Source organism: Cibotium barometz, chromosome 60 (assembly GCF_041138505.1).
Source record: "Cibotium barometz isolate CiBa-2024 chromosome 60, ASM4113850v1, whole genome shotgun sequence".
Lineage (NCBI taxonomy): Eukaryota > Viridiplantae > Streptophyta > Polypodiopsida > Cyatheales > Cibotiaceae > Cibotium > Cibotium barometz.
Window position 1 is genome coordinate 19,016,251 of NC_141105.1, and position 17,750 is coordinate 19,034,000.

General features: G+C 37.0%; 1 protein-coding gene across 1 annotated transcript in view; it reads left to right on the forward strand.

Moving 5' to 3' along the window:
- The window catches only part of LOC147605083 (MIF4G domain-containing protein / MA3 domain-containing protein), a 107,283-nt gene extending 105,529 nt beyond the window's left edge, over nucleotides 1-1,754 (forward strand). Inside the window, 1 exon segment of the mRNA XM_086794395.1 lies at nucleotides 1,102-1,754. Within this exon segment, the coding sequence (XP_086650521.1) occupies nucleotides 1,102-1,509 (408 nt within the window). The 3' untranslated portion in view covers nucleotides 1,510-1,754.
- Nucleotides 1,755-17,750: the final 15,996 nt, after the last annotated feature.

A 17,750-nucleotide genomic window follows, 5' to 3' on the forward strand; every position in this document is an offset into this window, starting at 1 on the left:
TATAAGCACAGAAGTGACTAGAGGATTTATTAATAGCACTTCCAACAATGAGAGGGACAACCCATGGGAAGCCAAGACCTAGCTCTAGTTTAACACCTTTAGGCCAGTTCAGGTGGTATGGAATGCCAGGTCTATGCAAGGAGCTGTGGCTCAGGACTGAATTTGTCTCAGGTTAGGGATTCTCCTGAGTGGAGCTATGTTTAGGAGGTAAGCTAGCGAGTCCCTCCTTGATAGGTCTTGGATTTATCTAACAAGGTCTGTTGAGTAATTTACAAGATATTGCGGGCTGGAATGACTCTAATTGTACACTGATGGTTCAAACCTCTAGTGTATGTATCACCTTATGTCCAGCCGTACTCAAGGTGCCACATCAAGAGCTCCCACGTGGAAAGCAGTGGACTGGACCTTAGCCTATTGACCCAAAACATTTCTTGAAAGCCAATATAAAAGGCATGCAGGTGTGTCCCTAAACCTACAGAGGATGCAGGTGAGGCTCCATTATGCTGAAGTATACGTGGGATAGATATACAAGAGGCTCTGTGATGCTTTGGGGCACATAAAATACATGTGACGTTCTGTGATGCTTAAATATACGTGGGGTGGGGCACCAACTGGGGCACAGTTGGTGCATGAATCTCCATGATGCTAAAACATAGGTGGGTTGGGGAACATGCAGGTATCCAGGAGTTTCTGTGCCACAAACTTGCTACATGCAACAGTTTTGATAGCTGTGAGGTTTTTAGTGGTTGGCCTGATGGGCCTTGTTTTCAATTCTGTGGTTATTTTCATGGCTTTGTTGTCAAGAGTATTTTGGCACATTGTCAGAGTTTAAAACTCAAACTAAAATTAAGTCTGAACTGTTTGCGTGTGGAATTGAGAAGTGAAATTAGGCCCATTCAGTAGTACTCCTGCAGTCCAAACTGTTCCATTCTGTGGGATCAGATGAGCTTGTGAGAGGTGCATAAAGTGCCGCGTTGTTGTATGAAGGGAACTTTCTGCTCATATGTATGTTTTTAAACATATTAAGTGGTTGATTGAAATTGGGAGAAGTGAAGTCTATATGCTTATTTTCTAGTGTTTTGGATTTTTGTGGGCTACCAGTATTGTTTATGGGATCATTTCAAACAGCTCAGTTCCATGGAGACACGAAGGATTGCAAATTTGGCACATCTTGCAGCAGATTTGATAGCCAACTTTGCTCTCTCCCTTTCGGTCCTAAGAGTGGTGGAGTTTGCAGACCCAAAGACAATGACTCCGAAAGCTTTACTGCACTTCCGTATTTTTTTGAAGGTTTTGCTGACTGGATATAGCGATGAGGTGGTCTGGAGCGTCTTCACAAGGATAGCTTCTGTTCAGGAACTTGAAGGATTGCGTGCTAAACTCTCCTTCTTTCTTCACCAGCATTTGATCAAGGGTTTACAAACAAAAGACTCTAATGACTCAGATAATGAAAATATCTCATTAATGAAGAGGTGTGCCATGGTTAAGAAAGCCTTGGCAAACTTGTAACTGCAGGGGTACCATGAGAACGCAAATTATCAAAACCACTGCAGACCTTAAAAGGCAAATTGTACCGTGGTTGTATTGGGCGAGGGGGCGTGGTGATCAATATGATTTTTTAGAAGTGTTGCTAAATATGTGTCAGTGCATCAAGCATCATTAACCATGGACAACCAAGGCACAAGGAGAGGAGAGAGAAAAGAAATCCTAGATTTTTTAAAAATAAGAGGAAAAAATCTCTTCGATTGGCTCTTTGTATTCCGATTGACCCTTTGTATTCGGGCTTCCATTCTTGCGTTTCGTTTCTTAATGTCTTTCACATACCGCAACAACACGTGGGTTGAGTACTAGTAGTATTAATCTGAAATCGGTGTGACCAAAGAACTGACCTTACATGTACTTTTCTTTCACATGTAAAGGCTCTAATATCGTGGGAATATATATATGGGCCATTGTATAATCATGGCTTTATTGATAAGGGATTTGACCATTAGGATTTGTAGGTACCATATTTTAAGTGAGGAAACATCGGTTTGGACCCTTTTCTTTTACTCCATAACCCTTGCAAACTTTGTTCTTGATCCATTTTTTATGTCTCTTGATTGCTGTAAGATAGATCTTGTTGTTGGAACAGTATTCTGAGGTGTTTATTCCTTTTATTTGGCAGCTTGTCTGCAATGGTATACACACACTATGCTTACCCAACTTTTTAATAATTGTGGTTAAGTAGATTGCCAAACTTTTGGAATTGATCCTTGAGGAGCCTAGAAGAAGGAAAGAGCCAGATGACGTACAGATCCATATTTACACTCCTTTTTTAGTTTTTTTTTTTTTTTTTTTTTGGAGGGATCATCAGACAAACAAATGAAAATTTGAAAAGTCATCTCATGTTCTTGATGTAGAGATATTGCTGTCTTTATTGAAACATTAAATTGTATTACAAGGAGACAAGTTTTGGGTGATGGTGGCCTTGTATCTTGAGCTTGCTTAGGTTTTTTTTAGGTTCATAAGGCCTGACTCGTACAAGTAATTTGCCAAGCTTACATCCTATTTTAATTTAAGTTACATGCTTAAGATTGCGATAAAAAACTAAAAGCTATGCAAAGTTAAATCGTCGAAAATCATTCATTAATTAGTAAACGTCGCTTCGAAGGGTTAAAAAATCAGTTGTAAACATCGCTTATTATGAGGGGTGATAACCTCTTATGATAATGCATGTGTGGTTTCAAGAATCTAGTGCAGCACCCTACTTGTCTTGAACACACAACATCAAATTTTAATAGTGGGCCGCGAATTAATTTGTGCTATAGATAAAAGTGAATGTCATCAAGGCCTCGCACAATTTAAAAAAAATGAGAATTTGAGTGATGATTAGATTAAAGGCAAAGGTCATCAAGGCACCTTATAATCAAAATAATGAGCATTTTGATTGCAGGCGCCTTGTGCAATTGGAATAATGAGCATTTTGATAAACGATTGGATTGAAGGCAAAGATCATCAAGGTGCCTCGTGCAATCAGAATAACAAGCATTTGAATGTGACGACGACTAGATTGAAGGTAGAGTGAGATAGCAACTCTCTTGAAGTAAACTAAAAACTTATGTGCTGTTTTAGATTTAATCCAGTACGCTGTTTCATCACCTTTAATGAAAATATTTTTTGTATAAAATTTTAAAAAAAAGCATTTGTTAGTGTTCTACATAAATATGTATCTTTTAATTTTAAAGATTTTTTAAGCATATTCTTTACTTTTTTTGTCTATGATGTAGTGAAATGTCGAAAATGAAAAAAAAGAGCAAGAGAAAAGGGATTGGAAAATTTACAAATTCAAAAAATCAAAGTAATGAGGTTTCAAGTAGAGAACTAAAAAAAAAAACCATGGTAGACCTAGAAGTTATCTAATGAAGATACATTGTGTGATCAACCCAATGTCAACTTTAAAGTGTCTGAGCTAAGTGTGACAATATCATTGGGTGATAGTGATATTGATGAAGCATTACTAAATAATCTCCATGATTTTATCACAAAAGAATGCCTTGTTAGTAGTTGCTCATTCGAAAGAGGGGGTATAATTTTTCATCTTCACTATCAAACGGTTATTAAAGTGTCAATTATTGCAGTCAATAAACTCATCAAAAAGTATCTTGGATGGGATAAGAAGAATCTTATAGTGGAATTATAATATGTAAAGCTTCAAGGTAAAATATATGCATACATTTCATGATATGGTAGGTTATTGTATGAAAGATCTAGATAAGTCTCATTATAAAAACATCACATGATATTAGTGCAGAAGATATTTCTATGGGAATAAAAATTTACATGCAATATGGTGTGGATGATCTCAAAAATAAAGTTTGTCGTCTCACTCTAACAAACATTTTTGATAGAGCATTGATGTTTTGAAGGTTTTATTTAACACATCCTTTAGGCAATAATTTTTGTACAACCGTATATGCATAAAATGATCAAAACGGAAAAGTACTACCCACCATATCAAGAAAGAGGAATGGAGCTACAAAAGGTTGATGTTTTATGGAGGACAATGGTATATCCATCTAGCACAACAATGAAAGATATCTTTGATATTTTTATTAATAAATAAAATTTTGAAGCTTCACATCAAAGATTAGATTGGTTTATGAATAGATGGAAAAGTAATCAAAATGAAGTTGATGATTTAAGTTATGCCTTTAATAAAGATGAAATATTAGAGATTGTATATAAGACAAATAAGCAAACAATTGAAATAATGGAGGAAGAGAAAACACATAGGCCTGGTAAAGAGAGTTGAAGAGAACAACATTACTATTATAGATAGTGAAGGTGATGATAGTGACAATGAGGAGAATATCCATAAGCTAGAATATATTCTTTTGTGTTATAAAAAAAAGAATTATGGTATGTAATCACATGATGAAAGTGCAATAAATGACATTTTTATATGTTTCTCTTAATTTTGAATCCATGGAAATTTTTGTTATCATAAATAATATATACATATGGTTTTATTTTTGCCTTCCTCTTTTTAAATTGAGAGAGATGAGTTTTTCCAAAGAGTAGATGCATTAAACTATTATTTTTAAACTGGAAGGAATCTAATCAATGATCCTTGTTTGATGAAAAAATATTTTAACTATTCATTCATGAAAGCAATTTAAGCTTCTCATGGGATTTTCTATAGGTAAATACCTTACATGGTTCAAACCTAATTCTCTTGTATTATTTTGGTTGTATAGATTTCATGATTATAATCATACTCTTTAGAAATGTGTGACCATTTTTCTTTTCGTAATAAGAAATCAAAACTTAGCATTGTGTTATTGCTTGTTACACACGTCTTCAAAATCAAGTACGTCAACTAAGAAAGAGGTGGAATATAAATATATATATAAATAACAAAGATGTTTGTACTACAAAGATGTTTGTACTATAAAAGATGTTTGTGCAAGTGCATTTCCAGAAAAACACACAACCATACACCATATGCATATACACATATATACACATACATACACACACATCCACACACACACACACACACATATTGTTAACAACATAATAAAAAAATAGTCAAGCTGTCATGTGTAATAATTAAGTTGGAGATTTTTAAATATATATGTACATGTGTATACTCTCTTGTACATTAAGATTAAAATAGAGGAATAAAATAATAAAAATATATTTTTAATAAAAATGATAGAATTATCTTTAAAGAAATTAATTAATAAGAATCGTTTGTAAAAAATATGCAAGGGGATGTGAATAGCGTGCACATTTAATTAAAATGCAAGGGTGAATGGATAAAAGATTAAAGTCTTAAAGTTAAAGGTGAATGTAAATATCTTTGGGTTAATTTTTTAAAAGAAAATAATAATTAATGTGGAGATAAGTAAAGTGAACTAATAGAAGACTAGCCATGCATGGATGTGTTAGTTAACTAGATGTATGAGTGGATGTATGTGAAGTGGTTATGTGCACGAGAAACTCAATTGATGCATGAAGAATAAATTAGACTTATCTAAAGATATAGTGGGCTACTAACTTGAGATAACTAATGGTGCATGAGAGGCATGCAACAGTCATGTTCAAGTATAAAATCACGACTTCATGAAAAGATCCACGAATTTTTCTTGGAAGCTGGGAGAGTACACTTTGCTCCAATTTCAATGCAATGCTTCTTAAATTACTCTTAGGTTACATTATCAAGAGCTAGACTAGTCAATTGAGGTGTAGGAGGTGGGGATTTGAAGTTTGTACAACCTTGGAAACAACACAAAAAGAAACTTGTGGAGCTTTAAAGGAGGAAGAGGCTAATACTTTTGTCTACCCTCAAGATCTTTTTTGCAAGGTACAATATTTAAATGCTAAGCATACACTACAACAAATACACGTTTATGAATTTGAGATGACCCTGGCATAAGATTCTCAATATTATTTAGCTTCCTTGATCTTTTACACCATCTTAATGTTGTATTCTTCTCTCTTCCCACAGCTAGTTTTATTTCAAGATCTTAAATCTTCTCCTTGTCCTCTTTCAATTTCTTGGTACTTTTTGCATAGTACTGTTTTAGCAAATCAATCTCACAATGAGCAAGATGATTTTCTCACTTGAGAACATCAACCTGTGGTGACATATTATGTGTGTAGCCATAGAAACCAATACGACATCGCCAAGAAATCTTACATATGATGCTAGATTCCAGAATAGTAGTAAAGATATCATGACAGGATCTATAGGGCATAGTTTACCTTCCATCCAAAGATTATTTACCTCGAAGCTTGTTAATGTTTTTTTTTGTGCTTTTTCATTTTTCCTTACTCAGAATCCATGGAAAAGCTACTTAAGGTTGTCGGTTCGCCTAATTGAACCTCCAACTTTAGAGCCAAAACAAGTAAATGGAGTAAAACCCAAAAATGGATGCATTTAAAAGGCATAAAGTTTTATGATGGTTTCAGTTATAAGGAGTTTCATTATCATGAGTTGGGTTTATTTTATTTTATTACTTTTTAACATTCTCCTTATACGTTATTATTAGTTGTTTTACCATAAAGATTTTTTGATGTAGATATACCATTTTTACATACTCTCTCTCTAAGCTGAGGTGGCATTTCTTACACAATCAATTTGAGACCCCAAAATTCCACTAATGGTATATCCACGTATCTATACTTATACTCTAGTTTCATATAAAAGTTCATAGTGTACTGTGGACTTTATGTACTTGAGTGTGGCTCTATGCGAAAAATCTCCTCATAGTCAATACCATAGGTCTGTACATATCCCTAGGCTACGACCAATCTTGCCTTGTACATGCTCATAGACCCATCTAAATTTTGTTTTACTTTATAGACCCACTTGCATTGCCTTCTTAAGCAAATGCACCAAATCCCATGTCTCATTTGCATCCAATGCAACCACCTCTTCATCCATGACATCTTCCCAATGCTTATGTCCAAGTGTCTCCTCAAAATATGTGGGATCTATCTCTTGTATTGCTTTGACCATATAAGCATAATGATTGAAAGAATGTTTACATTGAAGGCTGCAATGTTTGCACATGGTACATGTGTGATTGCAAACATTGACATTTGGTCATGTCAATACTCAACACAGCTAAAAATATATATAAGCCCAAAATATTGTTATAGGTTTGCCAAAAACAGTCTAAGCATGTATTCCCACATGCTAAGAATATAAGTTAAAGACCATTATATGTGGTGCATTCAATGTAAACATACCTATGGTGCTCACTTCTTTCTTTGGCTTTCTTGCTTAAGGATACAGAGTTCCCTTGATGCAACTTCCCACTTACTCCTCACATGACTCCTGACAGGACCATTCTTCATGACATTCATCTTAGCTCTTCAACGGTGTCCATTAGTGATGCTTCCAACTTGGAGGCATCTTCGGTTGGTAATGTGCAACTTAACTCTTCCCCAGGCTAGCCTTCTACCATTCGAGATATGCTTCATGTTTTTTTGCTCTGCGAGTTTTTCGCATGCACTTTATGGAAGTGTTAATTTTGGCCATGTATGCAGAATTTCTAGTTTGATAATGATACCTCTAATGACCAAACCATCATGGATATCTTCATGTTTAAGCTCGTGGTGGATAAATTAATCAAGCAATTTATTGTTGGAGAAGTGCTCATGTAGGCACAGTGAGAGTTCAAATGCTTGAGACGACTAATAAAATCTCTCATTTACTCATCTTCTTCTCTCTCAGCCTTGTGCAATTGTGAAGCCACACTCTGCTAAGAGTTCTAGTCTATAGACCAAGTCATTGATCTTATCTAATACTCGAAAAGGACTGTAAAATCTAGGTGCCAATTAGACAACATCATTCTTTTCTATGCTTTTGAGCCTTCTTTTCTCTATTTTCAAAAGGACATACTCTCCCTGTGAAAAGGTTATTGGTTTCCTCTTTTTGTTTGCTTTCTTGACATATTTTTCTTGAGAATTTCTAATGGCTTCTTTTACTTTTTCATGAATAGCCTTAAAGTTGTTCTTGAATACAACAGCAGCCTCAATGGTATGTGAAAGATGGGACATATTTATGGTAAGGTTTTACCATACACTAAAGAGAATATGCATCCAAATAAAGCTTTACCAGGATACACCAAGCTATTGAATACAATCTTGGTGGAGTAACTGATGCAAGAGAAACGTTATAGAGCACTGAAACATAAATTCATCAAGGGTTTTTTGGAAGAGAGTATTGTGGAGGCAGATGTTATTCAGTCTATTCTTGATAATGTTGGTATAAGTAGAGATGGGTATTCTCAAATATATAAAACATTGAAGCAGAATCTCAAGAATAGAAATAGTACACGTAATCTTCTTCCCGAGTCCTCCAACGTCTCTCGACATCGTGCTGCAATGAATGCTCATGTTCTTCAAGTCTTGGAGAAATCGATTCATATTAAAGATGTTTATCATGGGCAAAAGAAAAGAGTTGGTCTTCAGTGAATTGAGTAACATATGGGTAGATGTCATCACACTTCAAAAAGCAATGGTCAGATTTTATGAAATGGATCAAGAGGAAGCATGCAGAGTATTAAAATTTGTCATCAATCTGGATGAAGCAAAGATATGAAAAAAATCAGAAGTAAGAAAGGGTTTTAATAACATTAATGAATAGGAAATTGGACCCAATGATTACCAAAGATCATAGTGTGCAATCATAGAACAACATTTGGTGGCTTGGGGCCTTTATGGTAATTTTTATTCTAAGGTTTGATAAAGATGAATGACTTTGATTTTGTTCAGACATTTGATAGCATAATAACATTTCTCTATTGTACTGTCATTTCTGTGAAGGTTAATAAAGAAGATCATGCCATATTGCAATGGCATGATAGGGGCCATTCATCACACTTCAATACCACATATCATTGACAATCAAACAAAAGTCTCTTTATTACAAGTTAATGGTTATGGAGAATTTTCTATGGAATGGCACTTGGTAGGTGATTTAAAAACAATCAAGTGTATGTATAACATTAAAACAAGTCCAACTGTTAAGCATCCATGTATATATTGTATGGAGGTAGCATCAGATAAGTTTGATACCAGGTATTGGACGAATCTACCTGATCGGCATCTATATGATGATACTTTTGATCCAGTGCTTAATATTCCACAATGTAGAGTACATATTTAAACTTTACATGCTTTGTGTAGAATAGTCAAGACATTAGTCTATCTTTACATATGTTTTGCTTACAAGATTTGACCACAATCAGCATGAGAAAGAGGTATAAAAGCTTTGGAAAAGGTTATAACGGATATAGGATTACATGGAGGAAATGTGCATATTAAAAAAGATATCAAACTTTCGTCAAATGAACATGACGTGCCTACCACACTATCCTATTGGTGGTATGAAAAGTAGAAGATTCTTGTCATTCTACACGAACCAAAAAAAAACCAAAAAAAAATAAAAAAAACAAAAAAACAAAAAAACAAGCAAGAAATGACAATAACAATAAAATATGGAGCATGGAAGCTTGTACACAATGCTATCAAGGATTTTGGAGAATGGAAATGTAAGAAATCGCAAAGCTAACACATGGTTAGAGCTAAATAAACTTTTTTTGTTTTGTGAGAAATATGATAAGTTGGAGAGCAAAAGACCATAAGGAGTTTAAGAAAGCCATCAAAGATTTTCACAAAATATTCAAAGAAGCTTGGATAAGCAAATACTTTACTTTACTTATTACATAGTAAATAAGAAAGACCTCTCTTGGTTATTGTTAGTCAATCTGTATTTACTGAGGTGTCTCCTATTTTTGTTTTATATCATATTATATATAATAATTTGCCATATTTTGCAACTAAATATGGAAGCCTAGCTCTTTTCTCCACTCAAGGTATGGAGAAGTCTCACTACCAAGCCAAGACTTCTTTCTTTCGACACACAAGGCAAAATGGTGGAAAAATAAGAGCAAATAGTTTGCTAGAGGCATTCCAATAGTTTTATTACAAAATACTTCAGCGAATCAGATTGAAGAACTAAATAAATAATATGAGGTACAAATGGCAATACAACTTGTTCATAAACTAAGTAGACAATCTTTGCTTCCTAGCTACTATCTCATCACCCATACCTCCTCCACGACCTCATCCCCATAGCCGTGCCTACCTTTGTTTCGGTCTCCTCTCTGGCTTCCACCATTGTTCCTTCCCCCACCACCATTGCCTTGCTACACACTGTTTCTTTCCCTTCTCCTATTGCTCCAACCCTTTCCTCCTCACGTGGTGCCCTTACTTCCATACCACCCATCATGGTTGCTTTGGAAATTTCCCCTCCTCCCTTCTTGTTCTCCATCTGCCTCCCTCTTCTTCCGAGCACATCGCTACCGAGGCTCTTTCTCCACACTCCTCTAGGCCACTATCAATGGCTCATCCCTTGCTTCATCTAACTCAAATGGCTCTGCCTCCAAGTAGCATTTCTCTCCTTTCATGGATGCTACCCTCGAAACCCGTATGGGATATTCCTCCTTTCACCACGCGCCTCCTTGAATGTCTATAGATTCCCAACCCTCACTGCCAGGCCCACCACGTGGTTCATGATTTTGACAATATATCCATGGGTGTGAGAGTCCATTTAGAGTATCTCACCAACTATATCTTATGGCTCTCCCAAAAAATGGTAGTAGGACAGGAGGTCCGGCACTAAAACTTCTCATGCTTGGGCAAACTTCTTATTATTGTGTCATGTTCTCTCATTGTTGTGCCTCTGTGCTTTTGATTATTTGCTTGTTTTTTATCTCATGAGGTGTTAAAAGGATTAAGTGGCATCATAGTGTAATCTATTTATTGGGCAGCATGCTAGCATAGTGTTCCAACATTGTGTGTTTACAGTGGGAGAAGGTAGAATAGCCTAGTCTCCTTGGCTGAATATTGCCTTAGAGTGAATGCCTGACACAAACGTCACACCCAATGTACAAGTAGGCCAACCTACTATACTTTTATTTTTTCTTCTTCTCAAAAGCATTGGGGTTCATAGGATCCCTTTTCCTTGCTTTTCTTTGCATATTTGTGAAGAATGCAATGTTATTACCATCTCTAGCTTTAAAACACATCTCCTTCTCGATCGACATTGTATCTAACTCCTCAAAAGTAAGAGGCGGGTCATCCACCTACTTGTTCAGGAGGTCACCAAACTATCATAATTTGGGGAAAAACTCTAATACATTTGTTTGCAAATTCTTCACTATACTTGGTGATCCCCATCGCCCCATCATCTGATCTTGTAGATTGTTTATCTATAATATAAACTAGTATGTTGCTTACGTCGAATAAAACAACTTGGTCCAAATTGAACAAGCAACCATATTATTTGATTGGGACCATAGTAGACCATAACAATATCCCATAGGGACTCATTGCAACTCCCATGGCCATCTGAGGCCTCCTAAATGGGCCTCGTAACTCGCTAATGATATGTCCTTGGTTTGTTTTTCATACTCACTAATGTGGTCACAAGCATGCATCCTACTTGGTAGAGTGCGAAGTCTACATAAGACATCTCCTAACCATCTGGTCACATTTGGCCACCATCCAATGTATAAGGCTGGGAACTGCCAAGTGCGCGGGTGCCCATAACCATAACGGCTACTCATACAAGGGACCTTACAAAAAAATAGCACATTTGTTGTCACCCACAGTAACAATACGAGGGTGGAGCATTGAGCACGTGTGTGTGTGTGTGTGTGTGTGTGTGTGTGTGTGTGTGTGTGTGTGTGTGTGTGTGTGTGTGTGTGTATATATGTATATGTGTGTGTGTGTGTGTGTGTGTGTGTGTGCATGCGTGTGTGCGTGTGTGCGTGCGTGTGTGTGTGTGTACACACATATTGTTCAAGTGAAGAGCTTATTGTAGTCTTCCTAAGAATAAAGTATCATTACGTTATGATTCTTGGGAACCTCCTATATGATGGGCTCTCTTTGCAGGCTTATATCCGCAAGGTTTTATGGCAGGTGCTCCTTCACACTCTACATGTGGCCACGCTTAGTCGAGAGAGAGCAGCATCCTCTTGGGCATTTTGATGTTTCAATTTTTATTTTATGTTTTTTAATACATGAGAGGAGGACTTTTTAAATTTCAAGTAGGGAATCGGATTTCGAGAAGACAAGAAACACATATTATAATCCATTGTTTTCTTTGAAGTGACAATGTTATTTTGAGGATGCCTTGGCACACATCCTTATCTATACAAACCAGTGTATGGGAAGTGGGGCATAAATCTAATTTTTAGGAACCCTCTCACATTTGGGGGCTTCACACCCAAGTATGTGGCTTGATTTGGTATGTTTGCACAATTGTATGCTACTCATGTTGTCACAAATAAATAATAACAACCCTATCTATGGGCTCACCCATATCACCAAGCACCAAGCTACCTCATAAGTTGTCATAGTAGTGTACCTGTACTCTACCTCTATACTCGAAAAAAGGAAAGTGTTGGCTATTTCTTGTTGCTCTAACTCATAACACCACTCCCAAAAGAAGATATAAAGCTATTGGTGGATCTCATGTTTGTGATACTACCGGCCCAATCAACATCTGTGTACCCATGTAGCTGTATCTCTATGCCAATCTCATAGAAATGTCTATAATTAATTGTGGACTTTATGTACCTGAGAATCCATCTAGCCACATCTAAGTGTGACTTCCTGAGAATCCATCTAGCCACATCTAAGTGTGACTTCCTGAGAGCTTACATCATAAACTAACTCACAAGTCCAATAGCATAGCTCAAGTCTAGCCTAGTAATGGTTATGTTGATCAAGCTACCCATTATATGCCTATATATAGTAATGGTTATGTTGATCAAGCTACCCACTATATGCCTATACATAGTGGGATCCTCCAAAAGCTCAATGTATCTATGGAAAGATTTGTGTTCTACTCCAATCATGGCACTGAAATAGGATTATAGCCTACCATACCATACTTGGACAACGTATCCAAGCTATACTGCCTTTGGCTCTGCTCGGAGCCACTAGAGTCACCATCCACATATGAGTGACCTATTGACAGATCACGCATAAAAGGCTGATCTATACCTTTTTCTTCCCTTTACGTTATATATGTGTAGTATCTACATTTATCTTCAACATACATGACCATGGACTAACACTAGATCCAATGCTAAAAGAGGACTCTCCAAGTCCACTAAGCACCTGTGATGGGCTGCTGCTCCACATGTGGGGCAACATCATTACTTCTTACATCTACATTTTCGTTGTCTTCACTAGTACATACCAGCTTCTCATCTTATCAAAGACAAGATCTTTGCTTACTCGCATCTCACGAGTGGTAGGATTATTACATCTATAACCTTTCTGCTCCAAATCATAACTAATGAAGATGCTCCAACTTTATTCTCACTTCATTGGGAACATGCACATATGTGATACATCCAAGCACTTTCAAGTGAGACACATCTGGTTTTATACCTGAAAACTTATATTTAGGTGGCGTCATGCCATAAACAATTGCAGTATATGGATCCTATTCATAATTTGCTACTACTTTTCCTTTAAAAAATCTGGTATATTCTTTTTAGATATCAAGGCACGTGCCACTTCTGTGCAATATGCCTATTGTGGAGTATACCTGCATGTAAACTGTCTCTTGATTCCGTGCTTTCTCAAGAAATCATTAAACTTGTTGAAAAACTACTCTCTCCCTATCATTTGATCTCGGGAATTTTATTTCATACCTTTTTCCTTCTCAAACAAGACTTTAAATCTTTGAAAGTTAGCAAACACCTCACTTTTCTGCTTCATTAAGTAAACCCACACTTTTCTAGTGTGATCATCAATAAATATGATGTAATACCTATAACCTGTAATTGTTGCAGTCTTAGTCTGTTAATCCCATTTTGGATTAATAAATATGCTCCTCTCCATTTGAGGACATTAATAAGTGTCATGCAAAGGCACTATAAAAGTTATACATTATGAGATATTGGCCACCCAATGCCTTAGTTAAGTAAGTTTTGGGCACCCAAGTGTGAATAAGGGCTAATTGTATATAAGGCATTTTCTCATAATGAATGGCACCCAAGTGTGAATAAGGGCTAATTGTATATAAGGCATTTTCTCATAATGAATGGCACCCAAGTGTGAATAAGGGCACCCAAGTGTGAATAAGGGCTAATTGTATATAAGGCATTTTCTCATAATGAATGGACACAATCCCATTTTGTGCTATTAAGAGCTCTTGTTTGTGTCTTGAGAGAGATTAAGAGACATCATTCTAGCACTTGTGCCTCCTCTATACTTGTATGTTGCATGCTTGTGTTGACGAGTGAGAGAGAGTGATTGCCTTATGTGGTGGTGTGAGCGACTCTACGGTGACAGCGTGGAGGTGGAGCTTGGAGAATTGGAGCTTCTCAAGTGAGCATGGAGACGTCAAGGGACACAAGTTCGAAGAATTGTTGGGTGATATTTATCTCAATAAGGAGGTTGTCAATGTGGAATCTGTGTGGTAGTCAATTGGTGCATGGATGCATGGTTTTTTAGAAATGGTGTGAAGTTAATGGCTTGTTTGATGAGGATAGTGACAACAATTATGATGGTGAGTCCAAGTTGGAGATGGGATCTAGTGCAAAGGTAGGGCCGGTGGAGCCCTATGTATGTCTGCAAAAGAAGAGATGCACGTGGTGACGGAAAGCCAGGTGATGTTGGATTTCTCATCAAAGAATGGTAGCCATGAATTTGGTAAGAAGGATGGAGAAGGGATGCATCTTGAAGCTATGTGCATGGATTTGTCCACATGTTATGAGAATGTTGATATAGGTAAGCCAGGTAACCAAGACATAGATGACAAACTTGATATGCTATTTGATGATGCACTAGAATATCTGTTGGCTTTGGAATCTTTGGCAAGAATGAATACAGGTGGTAATTATGCGAGAAAATATCTAGATACCTACATGGATGTGATTTTGAAGGAATCTTTCAATGATGCTAAATAATGTGATGAATTTTGTGCAAGCCAACATGAAGAAGCAATTATTGGGATAAGTAACTAGGTGGTGAAGACAGAATGCTTGCATGTGAAAAAGAATGTTGATGATTTGTGTGGTTGTTCAGATAGGTTGGATGCAAATGATTTGGATTTGGATGTGCTTCTAGTAGACAAGGAATTGTATGACTTGATGACCTATGAGAATAGGATGGGGATCACTGCTTCTCTTCTTGTGTAGGATGACGATGTTTTTTATGCAAACTTAAGTGAGTTTCAAGAGAATGGAGGAACAAAGACCATTTTGGATGCTACACAACAGAACTTTATGAGTTTGGATGGGCAGAATATGTTTGATGAGGTGTTTGATGAGCATGAATATGATGCTACATGATGTCTGAAGATAGAGACTTCTTAAAAGTTAGGTATATGGATATGCCAAGGAGATGGGTATGCCTATATGTTGTAGATTGTTAAGATTTCTAATTTTCCATTTGATCCTGGAGAGTATGCATGCCTATTGATGACACTTTGGCTAGTTTTCATGATGCCATTTGACCCTAGAGGATTAGGACTGGTCAAAATCAACAGCTGTCTAGAGCAAAAAAGCTATTTGGAGCACGAGCATTAGGAGGTGGCTTAGAAGATCATAAAATCAAGAGTTTACATGCGGGGATGGCTAGTATGGTAAAAGAACAGATGCAGTTACATTTGCCAATGGTACATAAATGTACCATCTTCAGGGGGATGGTTGTCTATGATGCAGTTTTTTTGGAAACCTGTTTTCTTTTTTTGATAATGTTTAGGATCAAGCACAATCTAGTTAGATAGGAAGTAGCAATGTACATATGATGGTCTAGAACGTCGATGTACACTCAACTTGTGTTGGCCAAGTCAACGTAGTATGAAATCAATCCAATCAACCTAGATAAGTGGGTGAATAATGTGTAAAGGCCATGTACCTGCTAAAAAGGTAAGCCAATCGCGTTGATGTGAGGAGAGATCCAGAAGAGCAAAGGTGTCGAAAAAGGAAAGAGAAGGAGGGAGATCAAAGATATCGGGTGACAACCCTTTTTGGAGGAATGAAGGTAGGAAAAAGTCATGGCTTTGTATTTTTGTATAAAGGGGCTTGGGTTAAGGGTCATGGGGATGCACACACACGCAATGACACAGACAGACAATGAGAGCGGGGGAGTGGAGAGGTGTGAGTTCTTGCGTTATAAAAAGATATGTGTGTGTGTGTGTGTGTGTGTGTGTGTGTGTGTATATATACATGTGTGTATATATATATATGTATATATATGTATGTGTGTATATATATATGTGTGTATATATATATGTATATATATATGTGTGTGTGTATACACACACACACACACACACACACATATATGCTTTGTGAAGATAATGGTTTTGAGAAAGATGTAGCAGCTATGTATATATATATGTGTGTGTGTATATATATATATAGACACACACACACACACACACACACACACACACATGCTTTGTGAAGATAATGGTTTTGAGAAAGGTGATTGATGAAGGGTTTTGATGAAGATGTAGCAGCTATGCTATGGTTGATTTTGTGAACATTATGTTGTCTCGGTCTCTTCTCTTTCACTATGTATGTATGAATGAGACATAGGGTGCACAATCAATCTAGCAGAGAAGAGAGCTAAATAGGAGTTGACTGAAGAGAGCTGAGTGAATCAGAGCTATCAGAAGTCAGAAGAGTCAGTCAAGAGCTAACTGAATCAAACTAGTTGAAGCAAGACTGTTCAAGTTAGTTGAATCACAGCTGATTGAATCAGGAGGAGTTAGTTCAAAATTGTCTGGAGCAAGAGGTATCTAAGTACTATCATAATCAATGCTGATTGAAGTAAGAGGTTAGAAGAAGAGCTGAATGAACCAGCGTTGTGGTAGAAGTAAGAGATGTCAGGATACGAGCTGACTGAGTAAGTGCTGTTTGAGTCATAGCAGCTGGCACGATGAGAGCTGATAGGATAAGAGCTAATTGGTCAAGAGCCTGTGACTGAAGAAGGAAGTGTTAGGTTAAGAGAAGATGTTAGCAGACGAGAAGTTGTTAAATAAGGAGCTGTCAAGTTAGAAGCTGGTCATTCAAGAGCTGTCGAATCAGGAGTTGTTTGGATTAGGACTGTGAGGAGCAAGATTTTCCTGAGCAGGAAAGAGAGAGGCAAGCCAAGAAGTCTATTTCATGATTGAGGATAGTGTCTGCTGACTGAATCAGAACTAGTCTAAGCAAGAAGTGTCAGGATCAAAAACATCAAAAATAGGAGCTGTCTGAATCGAGAAGAGGGTCTAAGGGGATTTAGGAGCCATCTTGAACTAGGAAGGTGTCCGATTTAGAAGCTGTTAGGATCAAGAGGTGTACAGAGCTGCAAGAATCATTGAGTTGAAGAGAGGCAAGCCAAGACCGTTAGTTTGTGTGGTTGTTTTGTGGGGTTTGGGGTGGTGTTTCTAGTCTGATTCATGTGATCAAGCCTTCTTATAGTTCTAGCTAGCTATAGCTAGTGTGAGAGTTGAAAAAGCTCTTAGCGTAATGTCTATCTTGACCTCGCATCCAAGATATATGTTAGTATGTCCTCGCTCAATCCATGTGAAGCTAACATATGTGCTCCAATCAATCCTCTCAAGGTCAGTGACCTAAAATCCGATAGACTTACAAAGATATATGGCAATATGTCCTCTCTCAATCCATGTGAGGCTAACATATGTGCCCCAATCAATCCTCTCAAGGTCACTG